Here is a 16,895-nt window from a genome sequence, read left to right as displayed (position 1 = left end):
GATGAAAGGCTATTTCAAAGTCAAAATAAACGATTTATTTGCCCAGTGATGATCCTAGAAGTCTCTGCGCAAACACAAGGATCCGATCGCTGACAAAATATTCAATGAAAAGTCTGATCTGCATTCGTTCAAACGTTGTGCAAGTATTTAACCGCTGTCTCAATTTTTGTCAATTCATTATTTCTCAGTCTAATGGATCACGAAAAATACCGTTTTTCAAGTGTAAAAGTCATTAAATATATCATGAATTGTGACTATTGGCGTTGTCAGTCGGGATCCTAACCTTAGCCCAAAAGGATAAAAAATAGAAAACTAAATTAATACTAATCTTAGAGGGAATTCATCCCGACGCTAATAAACATTTTCGAAGCGAAGGAAAGGTTCTTCTTCAGTAACGGAGAAAATAAAGCAAGGGTGTTTTTCAGCTCCCTTCCACGCGCGTGACTCGTACATGACCCTTGCCTCTCGATTACCTTCGTTCGAATGAAGTCGCAGAAAAATTACGCCCCTTCTGCAGGCGAGGAAACACAAAACATTTTTCAACTTTAAATACATAACTCCAGAACGGGACTGTCCCAAAACATATGTGTTAAGGACAGAAATCTCTTCTGTTACAATGAGTCAAATGGGCGCGTTTTCCTTTAAAAACTGACAAAAATATTCTGGAGTGTAGGGAGAGTCTGGGTGATACTGAATGCATGATTTAAAGATATTTTCATCTTTTAAGTCGTCTTTACGTCCTTACGTCTGTCGCACAAAAACGATCTTTGAAATATTAGCAGTGCAAAGAAAAAAATTATCATCAGCTCTTTTACTTTACGCGCGACCTTAAGCCGAGATTGATTAGAACTAAAACATTAGAAGTATGCCGGTAAACTATGACATGTTAACGAGTGATGGTAACTCTAGCTCTTTTAAGTAAAAATCTCTGGCAATTTTACACTCAAGTCAATCATTGTTATATTCTGAAAATGTTTGTGCCTTGCTCGTACAAAAACAAAGTTAAATCTCTTATATTTTAAATAGAAAAGGTTATCATTAAATGATGTCTTTCCTTCCCCAACTTGTAGAAAGCCTCCCACCACACCAGATAAAATAAGTAACTTTTTTATATGGATGATATTTCTGGAGGCTACCGACCGAGTATCGTGGCTTTTGCTGAAAAATTGTAGAATCTGTGGAATTCTTTTCACAAAATCGCTACACAACTGCATAATAATAATAATAATAATTATAATATAATAATAAACAGTTTAACGTGGAGAAACACTTAGCTAGAAGCTAGTTTACAGGTTTTCCACGAAACAACTTAAACAAACAATTCAAATTGAAAATAACGTTGTTAAGAATCCCAACTGGCCGAAGCAAAACAGTTGGCTATATTACAAGCACGGCCGAGGATTTGAAACTCGGGGCTACCGTGAAACAAATCCAAGTAGTGGCCAGCACGTGACTCGAACCCGGGAGCGACGAATAGCAAGTCCGACACGCTGACCACTCGACCATGCTGCCTTCTGACTGCATGCAGACATGCATACAAACATACAAACATTTTGAGATGCCTTCCTGCAGAACTTTTAAGTTTAAAGGCCTTAAAGGTCGTGTATCACACCGAAACAGAAATGCAACTTTAAGTACATAAACAACTTGATCAGTAAACGTTGTTATGCAAACAATAGCCTCCATTTGGAGCGATCATATGAAGGATAAATGGCCGCCAACATTATCTGTTCCGAGATGCAAACAGTTTTCAAAGATCGAAGCTCGAGGAAAACCTTGGGCTTCGCTAAAACTAAATTAGGTAATTGACAAAACACGGTTAAAATGAATAAAAATGATAAAATGGTACTGGGATGAGCAGCAAAAGTCACACAACGCTGATCACAATCATTCTTTCTGTCAGTCATTGTTTCTACCTCTCACTTGTTAATTGAACCTGGTGTTACTTGTAACGAAGAAGAACCTGAGGCAGTGCTTGTTTCACGATAGATTCCACCTTGTTCTTGTCACCCAATGGATTGTGATCTAGCAACAGGTACCTCAGATTAGAAATGGATTTCAAACTACACACTAAACCTCGCAAGTCACGTTCATCCATATTTGAATGACTAAGATCTACGAAACACAAGCTGGGAAAGAAGGGAAAGCGCTCAGTCAGTGAAGCGAGGCAACCTCTGAGGCTGAAAAACGAGAACACGAGACGCTCTAAAGACGGAAATGTTTTGTTAAATCCTCCAAAAAGTGCCTTCATGTCCTCCACTTGTACAGTGCTCCCCTTCCTCCCTTCTAGACAGAATTCCTTTAGAGACGACATTTCAGGAAGTGACCGACCGAGTGTCGCAGCTGTTGCTGGAGTCAATCTAAAGTCCAACAGTCTCAGTTCCTCAAGAGTCTTGTGTGTGATGCTAGAAACCAGTTTGTTTTCTGCTTCAGCACAGCAGTCACCCAAGTTAAGGCCAAATTTGGTGAGGTTGTTGAACCGTGGTAACAAACCAGCGAGCTTCAATACTTCAGATGATGTAAGCGAACCGCCAACACTTCGAAGCTGCAACCAACACGTACGAGGATTCGGTATTTGTTCCAGGCATTCCAAAGCACTCTCATACAACTGCTCCATTCTAATGCTTCGGAAACTCTTACAACCTCTAATTATTGTACGAAAACTGCGTACTGTCTCCTCGTTAACACGTAAACCAATGTATAGAGATCTAAGGAATTTTAGAGATGACGGCTCTGGACACAAACTTGGGGAATAAGATGGAGTAAAATTCTCAGCGAACAGTTTGGCATGGTCATCGCACCACAGTTTCAGTTTAGTGAAGTAAAACAGTGACTGACCACTGTAGAAATGAAGGATGCAACAAAATCCACAGCGGAGGATGTCACATTTGGATGCTTCGAATTTCTTTAAAAGTTCTTCAACTGAAATAGCCGCCGAATTCTCAGTTGTTTTTAGTGGAATATGTAAGCAATCGAGAAACTCAAGACACTCGTATAGCGCTGTCATTTCTTCATAAACCCAGGAACCATAGAACACCACACCACAAACTGAAACTTTATCTAAAATTTTCCGTTCTGGCACAATGTCAGAAATTGATCTTCCGGCATACGGCGAAAGAAAAATGATTCCCTCGGTGCAATTTAAACAATGTCTAAAAAGTATAGTTTTTGATTCAACTTCATTAAAGGAATCGTAGACAAGGTTAATGAACATCCAGTGCTTGTAAGTGACGTTACATGGTGTGACGTCTTTCTCGCTTTGTTCATCAGGTATTGTCTTAGACAAATCCAGTTCTGAGTCACAGACTCTAACTGATGTCAAGTGTTCAAAAACTTTCACTGATCCACCATCTGACAAACCGCAAGTAAATTTAAAGACATTTTCTAAGGACCTGCACTTGTCCAAGGTTCGAGCGCGGTCGTTAATTTCACCGAGATTTCCTTTAGGGACACATCGGTAGGTGATATACCACGCTGCTAAGAACTCCTGTATGCTCTTGTGAATAAACGATACCATCCCTGCTGGTCGAATATTTTCTGCATACTCGTTGACTTGAAGTAAGCCCATTATTCGACTTTCTTCACAAAGGATGGCAGCGGACAGTTGATCGTACTCGAATACATGATCGTCATTCAACAGACATTCTAAAGCCACCTTTCCGATTTCAGCCAAAATCTCTTTGAAATCTTCAACTTTGCGAAAATTAGAAGAAGAACATTTCCCTTCATTATGATCCAAAACGTACTGGACGATCGCCATGTACAATTTTGTTTTGGAGTCAGAAAACCTCTGTAACTTTCCCTTTTTCCACAAAGTGCAAAAGAAAAGTAGAAGTAGCGGAACTCTAGCCAAATCTCTCACGCCTCGCTTGAGAAGATGATCGCGTAACGCTTCTGCTTGTGTTTCGCTACCAAGCATTCTGATCATGAAGGCCACTCTGTCCTCTTCACTAAAACCAGTGATCTCAGCATGCACATTCTGAAATTCTTCCAGCTCGTCAGTTTTGGAAATTCGAGTTGTTATCAACACACAACAGTTCCTTAGTTTATTTCCTCTGAATATCTCAAATATGTCAGATTTGCTGGCGCAATGATACTCGTCGTAACCATCAAACACCAAGAGTACTCTGTCTTGGTTTTGGGTTATGTAACTCAGCAGACCGTCTTTCATGACTGTGTCCTCCTCGGCAAATATATGAGAGGCGCTTATGACATCTTTGAGGCTTTGGTGTTTGGATACTTTTTTGAGATCAATAACAACGGCAAGCTCGAACTTCTTCAGGATGGCTTTTTGTTCATCTGTCAACCTGTTTTCGTCAAGTTCAGCCCAGTCCATTGCCAGTTTCTTCACAAACGTGCTCTTCCCGATTCCGGTCTGCCCTTGCACGAGTATCCTGTTTGACGGCAATCCGTTCTTGTTTTCAGTGAACATATCAGTGTAGTGATTCAGCTCGGCCCGTGATGACCCAGCTGGGGTTTGTTCCTCTTTCACCCACGACAGTCGAGTGTAGATCTGGTGAATGTTCACAGCACATTTTTTGGACCACACAGAGGTTGGCACCGTGGCAGTTCTTTTGTAATGCTCTGCAAGTTTACACCGACAAATTTGCACATCAAAAGGAAGAACTTCTGTTGGGAGAAAAGAAAGGAAATGGTTGACATTTTCATTAAAAATTTTTTAACATTATAATTGGCTGGCAGCAGTTAGCAGCTGAGTCTATCGTATAAATCATTTATTCAAACGAACATACAAAAAATTTTTAAATCAAAGTTAATTTTAAAAGTTAACATGGCTTCATAGACATTAAGAAAACCCCTATAACAATAGGTTCAAGTTTTAAAGCTCATTAAACTTAGAGTAACAAGTAAATGTACAGTAACTCATTCTAAATCACGGCATTCACTTGTTATAAAGTTGGTGTTGGTAATTATGTTCTGATTACTGAGAAAGTATTGCTTTTGAAGAAATATCGAGCTTCATTGAATAGTAGTAGTAGTAGAAGTAGTAGAAACTTTATTAAAGTGTCAAAAACCGTCTAGCCAGGGAACAAATCCCTTACTAATTTGGGGACACCAATTAGGGGAGAATATACAAACTAAATACAGTAGTAGATAAAATATCTATAGTTAACTTATTAAGAGATTTATAGTAAAAATACACAGAAGTCAAAATGAACAAAGGCTACAGCCTGCGCAGCCATCATCTAAAAGTTCACTTATATTGAGTTGGCGTATCTTGCTTTTAAACGACGTTAGGGTTGTGACGTCCCTGATACCCTTGGGTAGTTTTGTCCATAGCTTAGGCCCTAAATATCTAATAGAGTGCTTGCCATAGGTGACTGTCTCATACCTAGGTATAGAGAAATCTGCTTGCCGCAGATTGTAATTACTATTTGGTTCTTTAAAGATGTTACTTATATATGCAGGGCACAGTTTATGCTTTGCTTTATACATAAGGATGCACAGATCCTGTAAGCGACTATTTAGTAGTGTTGGCAGATCTGCCTTCTCTAATAGTTGTTCATAACTAGAATTATTATCCTTGAAAACCGCTCTAAGTCCTCTTTCTTGTAGTCTTTCAAGCTTTCGAGTGTCACTCGCTTTACAAAAATGCCACACTAGGTGACAGTACGTGAGGAATGGTAATATCGCGCTTTTGAATAATATTAACTTAGATTTCATAGGAATTAAATTACGTAGTCTCATTAGAACACCAATTCTCTGGCTGGCTTTTTTACAAATAGAGATTACATGCTCAGAGAAATTTAGCTTAGAATCTAACACTACTCCTAGAAGTATGATATTATCTTTAGTTTCAATCACAACATCATTCACGCAAATATTGCTGTCATTTTGAGTGGAGCCCAAGTTCAAAACTTGGTACTTTTTGAGGTTTCCCGCCAATAGGTTAGAATTGTACCACGTTGTTGCTAAGTTGGCACTATCCTTTAACTGGGAAGTCACAGCTGCCTGGTCTGCTCCTGCGTGGTAAATTTGATGGTCGTCGGCATACATAGACAAGTTCGCTGTTAGGCAGTAGGATAGGTCATTCTGGAAAACATTCCATAACAACGGGCCAAGCGCGGAACCCTGAGGACAGCCACGACTCACGAATCGGCTCGAACTAACATGACAGCCGATCTTTACTTGATATTTCCGTTCATTTAAGTAGCTGTTTAAAAGTTGAATAACGCTTTCCTGAAAACCGTACGCTTCAAGCTTGTTCAGAAGTAGTGGTGGATGTAACGAATCAAATGCCTTTGACATGTCAGTTGAAAGTATGCTCACAACCTGTTTTCGATCCCTTGCCAGTCTCCAATCTTCTACTAAATTGATCAATGTTGTTTCGCAGCTGTGAGCTTTGCGATAAGCGGATGAGTGTTGGTAAATGCGATTACCGAAGCCAGAGTTGATCTGCGCTCCAACCAACTTCTCAAGAACTTTATTTACACATGGTAAGAGAGTTATGGGCCGGTAGTTTTCCTTTGCATTCCTGTCATCCTTTTTGTATACTGGGGCCCAATGCCCATACTTCCATTCACTAGGCCATGCATTCTTGTTAATACAAGAATTGAACAAGGTGGTTAGTGGAGCGGATAATTCATTAGCACCTATTTTTAAAGCCTTTGAAGGAATTCCATCAGTGCCGGTGGCTTTGTTTATGTTCAGCGAATCGAGAACAGCAAGGACTTGTCCCTGTGTAACCAATTCGATTTCGATGGTCTGAGTGGAATTCCTATTTTCATGTTGTATCCTCTGAACACAAGGATGGTCTCTAAAGTCCTCTATTGACTTTCTTTCAATCGCTGTACCGCCAATGCCATCCGCCAAGGTAGCAAAATGCTCAACCAATTCCTCAGCCACTTGTTGTTGATTTGTTATCATACTGCCGTTTATTTTTAAGTGGATGTCGTTTCTTTCAGTACAGCTCTTAGAGCCCAAAAATGGCTTGAAAGTTTTGAAGAACGCCTTGGGATTGATTTTCAAATCGTTTGACTTATTATACCAGTACTGTTTGATGGCGATTCTTCTTTGTTTAGTGGCCTCGTTTCTGGCTTCACGTCGTAATTCCCAATTTTCTGGTGTTTTGTCTTTCAAGTACTTGTCATTTGCTTTGCGTTTAGTTCTAATCGCACTTTTCCAATGAGACGTCATGTAGGGCACATCTTTATCACGCACACGCATTTTTTTCACAGGTGCCACTTCGTCCAGTATATTGTTCATAAGTGCATTCCACACGTAAACTTGATCGTCGACGTCATCAAACAATTGTCCAACGTGCCATGGGGCAGAGGACAAAAGCTGTTTATAATCACTGCGTAAACTTCGCGTTTCTTTTTGTTTCCGCCTTTTTAATTTCTTTCTCTTTTTATTTGCACTGGTAAAGTTCACAGAATGAATCAAACCAATCTCCAGAGTCCTGACGCCTTTGACCAGCGACCGTTCTGCTGCATGAGGGCGACAGAGGCTCCAGGAAAGACACTGGAAACAAATATTGATGCCGTCTATTAACGGCGGCGGAAGTTAACGTTTGAGGTTTCCATGACAACCATAATCACTTATTTTTCTTAGCGCCCAAATGGAAATTACATTAAAAAAATGACTTCAGACAAGATTTAAACATAGGCATGCTACGCATGCAGGAGTTATATTTTTGGATACGTAGGTTGAAATGGGACACTATAGAACTCATGCTGGTGTCTGAATAATTTTTGGAAAAAATAAACTGCATTGGTACAACGCTTCCTGCAGTCCCCTCCACAGTCCTAATTTGAACTTGTCACGTAACGCTATCTCTCTCTCCAACATTGCATGACGAGACTAACCAACAACCTGCTCGTAGGTTCAAATTGTGCTTATTGCCGTTCCTTCGTCAGAGACAAAGTCCTAGTTATTATTCTGACCATTAAGGGCCAGAATCAGAAATTCTGTTTGGTTTTTCCTGTGCAAGAAAACGCGCAATAGCGTGCAGTTTTTAATCGGCGTAAAGTAATGTGGTGGCATATCCAGGGAACCAGGTTGAGTTTTGGCATCGAGTGTCAGTCAGATTTCATGTACTGGCCGCGCATCAACGATAAGCTTGTTACAGTTTATACTCATCTTTCGAGTGAACTTAAATATATTTATTTAAAGTACAAACCTAATACTGTGAATTACCACTATTGGTAACGTACTGATGAAAACAACAACCCTTGGGAACAGTAATACAACCATTTTATGTAAACGCTGGCGATTGAAACCATCCGTAAATAAATATTGCGAACCAAACAATTGTACTTTTCTGACCAAAAAAAAAAACTTGTGGAAGTCACTGCCACATACCTTTAATTTCAATCAGTCAAAAAACTTGAGGTTTATAAAATGCCTTCTGTGATATATCGTTCCGAGGCAAAAAACTTTGAAAGGTTTGTTATTAGATGTAAGCAAGAGAAATCCTTGCAAATGAAGTCATCGTGTTCAAATACAACTTTTTATTGAGTGATCCCGCCTTTCCTCCGGCGATTTTAGTAATTCCAAATTGTCCTGGATGGCATCAACTTGTTCCGAAGTCTTAGTCTCCATAACTCTCCATGTTAACAAACCATGAAAAGTACTCGACAACGATTTTTTGCTAAAACAGCAAAGCCCTCAATTCGAACCAATTTAATTCAATCCGCTGATCCACAAATCCGGCCCAAATATAGGCTCCGTGTAGTTTCTTGTTCAGTAACAGATGGTTGCCTCAAAATACTCTTCCATATAATTTTGCAGTGGAAAGGTCTATTTTGTCTCTTACAGCCTCTGGACAAAGATATTTTCGGGTCTCCGTTCTTCGAACAAGTGAAAGTAGATTGAACCAAGAGAAAGTATCATTCTTCAAAGCATAATAAGGTGGGCTACTCGATTGGTTGTTGCCTATCTGGACTTTGCCCTTTGCGTGCGAAATACGTGATAAAATGCAGGTTGTTTACAGGAAATTGACACGCAATGGGGTAAAGTCCAGGTTAGCTATAAGCGGATTTTATTGGTAGAAAATGTCTAAGCACGTGAGAGTTGCGTGGAAAATTAACCGACCGTACCATTCTGTCCCTTGGGAAATATTTTTCATTGAGGTAGATTTATGTGCGTTGTTTACTGGAAAATGGCATTTCGTCTAAAAACATCTAATCCATACTGGCGAGTAAAAAGTAACACGCAATTGTAACGGGAAAGTATCGTTTAAACAATATTTAATTCATGGAGGACTTTTAGAAGCAAAGAAACGGATATGTAACATGGCAGTCGACGCAGAAAGTAAATGTAACTTGGTGGTCGTTTCAATCGCTGTTAAAAGAACAACCATATGGCAAAAAAAAAGATTATCAATCAAATATGATTTACGAAAATATCTTGCGCAAGATTTACCAGAGTCAGTAAAACTAGCCTTTCCGAAACAACACACTATAGCGCTAAATTCGTGTTAGGCCTCCAGCTGATGGTGTATGCGTCGTAAGTGAAGGAGCGGTACACAAAACACGCTAATCACTGGTTTAACTCGCTAATCGGTAGAAAAAGTTCCCTGACGACCTTTCAAATCCAGACAGATTATAGCGATAAAATCCTCACGAAGGACATGAGCCATTGCACTGAATAGATGATCTTACAACTCTTGTAGATGTCATCTTACCTCGTTCCTTAAGCGAAATTCAAAATTGGAATCGCTGATTAACTGCTCCTATCAACATCTGAAGTAATATTTGATTCAAAATTTTTCTCATGTTCCACTCAGTCTCCTTCAGAAGGAAGAATAAGCATAGTCGTACAACGATCACAACTCCACCACTTTCCCAACACGACTGATACATTTCCTTAATTCGCGAACCGCTCTCACCGACTCAAGCGTTGATTCGCTGAAATTTGAAGACCTGTCAAACCACAAATTAGCAAGAACGCTCTGATTGGTGCGACAGCGAGAAATACTACAATCTGATTGGTTTGTGATACACCAAAAAATTGGGCCCATCACATTGCGTTGAGATACACCAAAAAAAAAGATGCGCCAATCAGATTGCTTAGAGATACACCAAATTGCGGTGATCAGATTACACTACACCACAATACACCAATCTATACGCTAACATATAGTTTTTTTTTTTTAAAAAAAATAACTCAAAAAGACATCTCTCAATCCAGGAGACATCAGTTTCAGTTCTGTCTGCTCACCAATTTCGTACCCAAACGCAGCCTGTGGTGAACACTAATCTCTCGAGTTAGCCAAAACATGTTTTCTTCAATGTTTAAACCAGAAAATAAAATTTCAGTAAAAGATAAATGTTTCATTTACAGAGCGTGTAAGACCCCCTTGCCGATGGTGAAAAAATTACCAATGTTTATGTTTGTTTTATTCCGTTGTTTACACTCTCCCGAAAGCACCGAATGAAAACCCTGTTGATCAGCAAATCTCCACAGCACTGAACTTAAACAGAATCTGCGTCTATGAATTTGAAGCCTCAACACCACCCCCCCCCTCTCCCAAAAAAAAAAAATAGGCCCCGTAGCCCAGGGCAAAAATTAAGTTTAAATGCCCTTGCCAAGTACCGGATTTGATGGCCAATTCTTTTGTAAGAGGGAAAATCAGCAACCGTGACTATCTACACATTGACTAAGCCTTAAAACCTAGTTCTTGTCGACCTCTTCTTCTGAGCCATTCGCTTGCAAACACCTCATACCTAGTGAGTATCTAACACTTGTATTCCACTGGAAAGATTTGACACTTCAAAGGTTGTCTAGGGGGGATGTTGAAGCTTTAAATGTATCGTTGTATAATCGCTTCATTAATAAAATTATTGATTTTTTTTTTAAACATTTCAAAACAACAACTAGAGGTTGGATTTTAAACCTGAGCTGTAGGAGGTAACGGGGGGGGGGGGGTTGTACCCATTTATGTTCGTATCTCTAGACTCTCTCACCCCTTCCCGATCAAGCCTGAAACAGAATCACATTCACCCTCTATAATCTCAGTAAGACTTACCTGGTTTCTCACTCTCCACTCTAAGTTCTAATTGGTTCATTCTGTCACTAAGACCTTGCCCCATTTGGTTCACTTTCTGATCCGTCTTGGTCGCCCTTTGCTCAAGCTGGTCCACTTTCTGATCCGTCTTGGTCGCTCTTTGCTCAACTTGCTCCACTTTTTCTTCTATTCCTTGAACTCTTCTCAATATTTCCTCTCCGAGGTTTTTTTCAATTGCCGTGAGTCTTTCCAGGATAAGTTTCATCTCTTTTTTCCTGGTGGCTTCGCCATCATCTAGCCTTACTTGAAGGACAGCAGCTGTTTGTTGGACTTGGAAAAGCTGCGCGCTCTGCAGAGCCACGTCCTTGATGATACCATTTACTTCTCTTTGTATCAGAGAAAGAAGATCTCTGTCCACAGCATGACCGAAACACAGCTGGCAACCTACAAAGTAATTAGCAATCGGACAAATTAAGAAAATTTGGAGGCTTTCAATTTCATCATAATCACTACAACCCATAACTCTACCATTAAAGAAACACAATATTAGACCCTTGATGACAAACAAATTGATGTTCCAAGGGCACACCCCTAGAAATAGATGAGGTGACAGAGCAATTTGTTTTAGTTTACTTGTGAAATATTATAATATTTGGCATATGAAAAAAAGATAAATGAATAAAACAGACTGAGGTAATTATACCTTTCCCTCGCCAATCAGATAATTGACCCAATGTGTTCTTTTCCATACCACCAGTCAGCCCCAGACTTCTTACCAGGGTCTCCAGCTTTGAGAAGCAATCATTGTAGAAAGCTTCAGTCCATTCTGTCACATCAAAATGGCCCCACTTATTCCTCACATCTTTCCTGACAGCATCAGCTGATGTTTGAATAGCACCAGAAAAAATGGCAGCTGGATGGTAGTTATTAAACTGCAACAGTTGAAGGATGGCAGTCATGTCCAGTGCCTCATCAAAGGCTGAAAATTCAGCAAGATGTTTGTCATGCAAATACAACTTGGCCAGGTCTACTGAGCTGTTGACATTGTAGTTGTACACGCTGGTAGGATTACGATGAATGATGAGATTGTTGTTGATATTCTGAAATTTCAATCTTCTCAGGTTGGGATCACCATGAACCTGATGATAGGTCAGTGTTGCCAGGGTACAGGGTGTGGTCAGACCACTGCAGTATGTGTCCAGGTTTGTGTAATGAGTGTCCATTCCTTGTTTGATAACATCTCGTAAAACTGGAGCGACAACTTTGTTGATGGCTATTCCAATGACCAGCCATCTTTCTTCAGAATCAGAGACAATCATCTCCAATTAGTATTTTAATGTCTTCTGACAAAAAAACTGTTACCGCAGGATTTGTGACTATTCACATGTCGGTGGCATGATCTGGAAAAAGACAATAAGAAAAATTCATTATTTGAGTCAAGTCAATTATTCAGACCATTGATTCCCACTTTATAGATGCTTAGGGTTTTCTGCAACAATTTAACATAACAGTGAATTGGAAAGAAGTGGACTACTTAAAAACATCTTGGTTAAATTCATACGAAAAGAGATATCTTCTACATAATAGACCTCACCATAATCATCAATTGCATTATTATAATGTAACCATGTATTGTATTTAGATGAAAAGAGAAAACATTTCTAATGTAGATCACAAATTTAAGAACAATTATTATATATTAATTTATTCTTGGTATTAAGGGACACATCAATAAGCTTCATTTTATCCACTACAGCCCCACTCAATCCTCTCTATGTGTAATGCCTTTGCTGCAACTATTCTTTAATCTAGATTATGAGAGGGGAGGGGGTGGGGCTTGGAGGGGAGACCTTACATACATATGGCTCCTCACTTAATCAATTAAGGAAGAGCTAAAGCTAATCACAGGAAAAGAGAACAATTGAAACGTCCCCTTATGAGCATTAAAAGCTGGTGTGATGTAGGACCACCTCACTGGGAAATCATATAAAACGTTACGCAACACGGTAAGAGTCACGTCCGCTTTTCTCGTAGTGAGCTTGGGCTGCCTGTGAGTGACGTCACACCGTAATGCAGTGGTAATGCTTACATGTACTATATGGAACTAATGTTTACAGCAGTAGTATCTCTGCGATTTACAAGCTGTGGCTGTCATCAGTCAACAGAACCTTTAAAGTAGTTGGCATGTCCCCCCCTCCCTTACTGGGTGGTAGACAACCTTCCAATTAATGTAGAATTCAGAATTGTGTAACTTATCTGACTAAGAAGTTGAGTTCATTGCAAGTTCCCCTTTTCCCTTTTCCCCTAAAAATATAACTGCTTGAAATTGATGACCATTTTGTAACAATGCAGAGTACATTGAAATGGGAAAGAGGGGAACATGAATGAGAGTTAAGAAATAAATTCAAAAAATAGCAGAGAATGCTAATTATAAAGACCGTTTACCACTCACTATAGCCGTCATAAAGGAATCATTCAGATAGAAAAGATTAGTGGCGACCCCTTCAGTTATTATGAAACATAATAATTATGTAATCCAATGTAGCAACATGATAAAATACTAGTTAAAAGATGGCTAATCCATGTCTGTCATCTGTGCCTGGGGGAAGGGAACTGGAACCTCTTCTGGATGAGGAGGGGGGGGGAAGAAACTTGAAATTAAACGGTCAAGTGTAAAGCAGAGTAAACATGCATATGATTTATTCTTTAATATGAACTTTTTTAAAGGTGAAAATTTCACTTTTGCAAGCTGCAGTTCCTTCAGAAGGAAAGGTTTACATGGAAGTCACTTAGTTTGCCTTTCCCGAAAAAAAACAAAAAAAAAAAAGAAGACAATCAAATCCAGTTCTTGGACATACAAAAGTGGCAACTTCAAAAGTTCAAATTTCACATCTATACTGTTTAAAAACAGTGAAAAGTGTTGAAGGCCCACTCTGATTAGCCACTCAAACTCTGAGGATCTCTTTGAAGCAGCTTATAACCAATTTGAACCAGAATATATTGTAATTGTTGCCTGAGTAGGGTTTAAAATCCATTTTTTGTACTTTATTATCTCCTTGTTTCAGTATAAACAAATACAACTATTCATCTGAGTAAGGTAGGTGCTTGTTACTCAATGTGCTGATGATTTTGTAAGCAAAAAATATATCAATTCTATAGAATGATTTAAGAAAACCTTTCCACACACTCACAAAAAAAAGCAATGAATTCAACACAAGTAAAATAAGTTGTCACTTTCTAATGATGCATACATGACAGTGTAAATGTGTAAGTATGTACTAACAAAATATGTAACCAAATTGCAAATTTTGATTTTGAAACAAATCATATGATTCACCCAAAGATTTCAAGTTGATTTGCTGGCATAGAGTGAGATGCCCCATGTAGGATTTACCTACCATGAGGGAAATTATGAAAAAAAATGAAGTAGCTGAGATGTGTATTAATTCCTTTATTCCCTGCAGAGAGAATTTCCAGTATTGGAAAGTGTTCAAAGCGAGCTAACATAAAAAACAAGGAGCAAATTATGTACAATACAATAACTTTATTTAAAGAGGGAAGTGCAATAACCTATTACAGTTTTCTAACCTATGGCCCTCAAACATAAGTAAACAAATAGACAAATAAGTATAAAAGATAAAAATATAATATATATATATTTACTAAAGGCATTACATAAAGTAGAATAGCCTACAAAAACAAAATGAATAATATAATTCAACGAAAGGGGGCAAAACTATAAATGCATGAACATAAAATATTTAGTTTAAAAGAAAGGTAATCTGAAAATTCGGAAAACAAATGTTGACTGATGGACATCAGGTAAGATTTATCATGAAAATCTCATAGCTAATAGTATTACAGGCTATCACATGATTTTGAATGCACTTTTTGGTATAAATATTAGAAAGGGTAAATTTTCAGAGGAATAAAACTCTACGAGGGCTTGTAAAATTTGTGGTCTGAAAAATTAATGGATGTCATTTATACCAAATTTCGCAGGAGTTCATGTCAAGACTTCTTAATGCTATATATGAAACAAGAAAGGCATAAAAACAAAACAAGTAAACATTTTGACTGTGCTTGCTTTATAAAATCTACATGAAGATCTCTCAACTCATTGGCTAAATTTGTAAGATTTTCACTTTTACAACAGTATTACTTTCATCCGTGAACTTCGAAGCATGTGAAGTAAACTTGCTATTCCCTGAAAATCACCTTGAAGTTCATTTATAAAAGTTCAGCATCTACAAGAACCCAATCATTATTCTAAGATGCCTACTCTGAGCACCCCTTGAACATGCTAATTAAGCTTTAATTTGAACATGCACTATTTGTCAAGTGCATATGCAAACCAACTTGCATCCCAAGTTACATGAGATCTAAACTCTTTTCTAGCTAATCAGAAACGAGCAATTTTTTTCATGTCTGTCATTTTCATCACAGTCATGCATCACCAACAGTGATGCATGACCACTATAATTTCTATACCTATCGATCTTCGAAGTAAAAAGGATAATGATTGAAGTAATTCTGCTAAAACATGTGTGCATACTTAAGAGCTCTCTAATTGGTGTCTGTGAAACAATCATTTATCTAACCAGTAATAAGCTATAACTAGTACAAAGATTTAAAGGAATGTGGTTTTCGTCATGTTTGTAGCTGGAGAACAGTGAGATAGATCAGAGAGCAGCTGATTCAAGGCTGACATCTGTCTAAGATGCTATGAAATTTTGCTGTAATCAACAATGCACAGAAAACTGCAAATCATGTCTTCAAACATTGTTAAGTGAAGATCACTTTGTCCTAACAAGTCAAAATTGAGGATATATAGGGTGTAATAAATAAATAAATAAATAAAAATTCAGCTACTGTTCTGTAGATTTATGACATATTCACTATGCGAGTCTTCTTCCCACTTTACACTTGTGTTCAAACGTGATTTATGTTTTAGATTCAGTCAAGTTGTAGAAGAGATAAGAACGCGAGCTCTGCCAGGTCAGCATGCTTAGAATAACAAGGAATAACACAACAATAGGAAAAACATCTCAGATATCTGACTATACACTTGATTCTGTGGGTTTCATACTTAAAGTATATTATTTTATGTTATGTGGTTTCACAGTAATTTTTGAATAACTAAATTTAGGAAGTCTTGTCGCATTGGCTGTCCATTAAACCTGTTTCAATTATTTTATTCGTACCTTCAGTTGAATGCCGACGACATGCAAATGTGCATTGAATTTACTTCTTTATTTGCTTACAGAGTTAGATCTGTAGCATTAAATTCAAACGGAAACATAGTGAGGGCAGCAGAAGAGCTGCGATTCCAAGAGGTCTTGAATAACTTCCAAAATGTACCCACAAAAGTGAAAGAGAAGGCAGAGAAAGTTACTAACGAAATCGAAACTGAATTTGCCTCAAAGGTGGAAGTGCACTTTACTTCCTTAATTAGACCCAAACATTAACTTAAATTTAAGCATGCAGACACCGAAAGAGATAACTATTTGAGTGAATCTCTATTTAATTACACATACCTTGCAGCTTTGACTCTTTCTAAAGAATCCACATGTAACGATCACACGTTCCTCGTATTCCAGCTAAGTCCAATACTAGCTCCAATCTCCTGCGCGATCATGTCTGTCCATGTTGGTCCTCTCTAACTTTGTTCACTTGACCTTTCCTTTCATTTTAATGAAATATTTGTTTACTTGTTTTTGTTTCCGTTTTGACAACACATGGATCAGCTCTTCAAGAGTTAGAGGACCGGTTATTTACACGAGGTCTAACCCAAACCAAGGTTTTTTAACAGCTTTTTTACGGTTTTACGCTATCGGTGGGCCTTAGGCTTTCTGTACAAGAGGTTTGATTTAATCAAATAAATGTCCTTCCACTGTAATCTTTCCGCCCTCTTGACACTGGTCAC

The 16,895-nt window shown here is 38.4% G+C and overlaps 1 protein-coding gene across 2 annotated transcripts; it reads right to left on the bottom strand.

Moving 5' to 3' along the window:
- Positions 1-1,216: 1,216 nt before the first annotated feature.
- On the bottom strand, positions 1,217-16,566 carry LOC148736185 (uncharacterized). 2 transcript variants are annotated; one of them, XM_088752334.1, is made up of 5 exons: positions 16,507-16,566; positions 11,673-12,369; positions 10,991-11,413; positions 7,407-7,505; positions 1,217-4,629 (listed from the first exon to the last, which is right to left on the bottom strand). In XM_088752334.1, exons 2-5 carry the CDS (start codon positions 12,286-12,288, stop codon positions 1,943-1,945), a joined length of 3,825 nt encoding a protein of 1,274 aa, XP_088608460.1. In that variant the 5' UTR covers positions 12,289-12,369; positions 16,507-16,566; the 3' UTR covers positions 1,217-1,942. The 2 variants fall into 2 exon arrangements, with proteins under 2 accessions (XP_088608460.1, XP_088608461.1); XM_088752335.1 differs by lacking the exon at positions 7,407-7,505 and having other exon boundaries at positions 16,507-16,563.
- Between the last annotated feature and the right edge of the window lie 329 nt (positions 16,567-16,895).

Source organism: Stylophora pistillata, chromosome 3 (assembly GCF_964205215.1).
Source record: "Stylophora pistillata chromosome 3, jaStyPist1.2, whole genome shotgun sequence".
NCBI classification, from domain to species: Eukaryota; Metazoa; Cnidaria; class Anthozoa; order Scleractinia; family Pocilloporidae; genus Stylophora; species Stylophora pistillata.
The sequence above is the reverse complement of the archived record's forward strand: the minus strand, read 5'-3'. Positions and strand labels throughout refer to the sequence as shown.

What these genes read in the sequence shown, in the direction of transcription:
- LOC148736185 (XM_088752334.1), bottom strand. Translation starts at nt 12,288, where the DNA reads ATGATTGTCTCTGATTCTGAAGAAAGATGGCTGGTCATTGGAATAGCC. An exon ending in ATCTGATTGGCGAGGGAAAG is followed by an intron (nt 11,414 to 11,672) that starts GTATAATTACCT and finishes ATTACTTTGTAG; the next exon opens with GTTGCCAGCTGTGTTTCGGT. An exon ending in AGTGGAGAGTGAGAAACCAG is followed by an intron (nt 7,506 to 10,990) that starts GTAAGTCTTACT and finishes CGCCGTTAATAG; the next exon opens with ACGGCATCAATATTTGTTTC.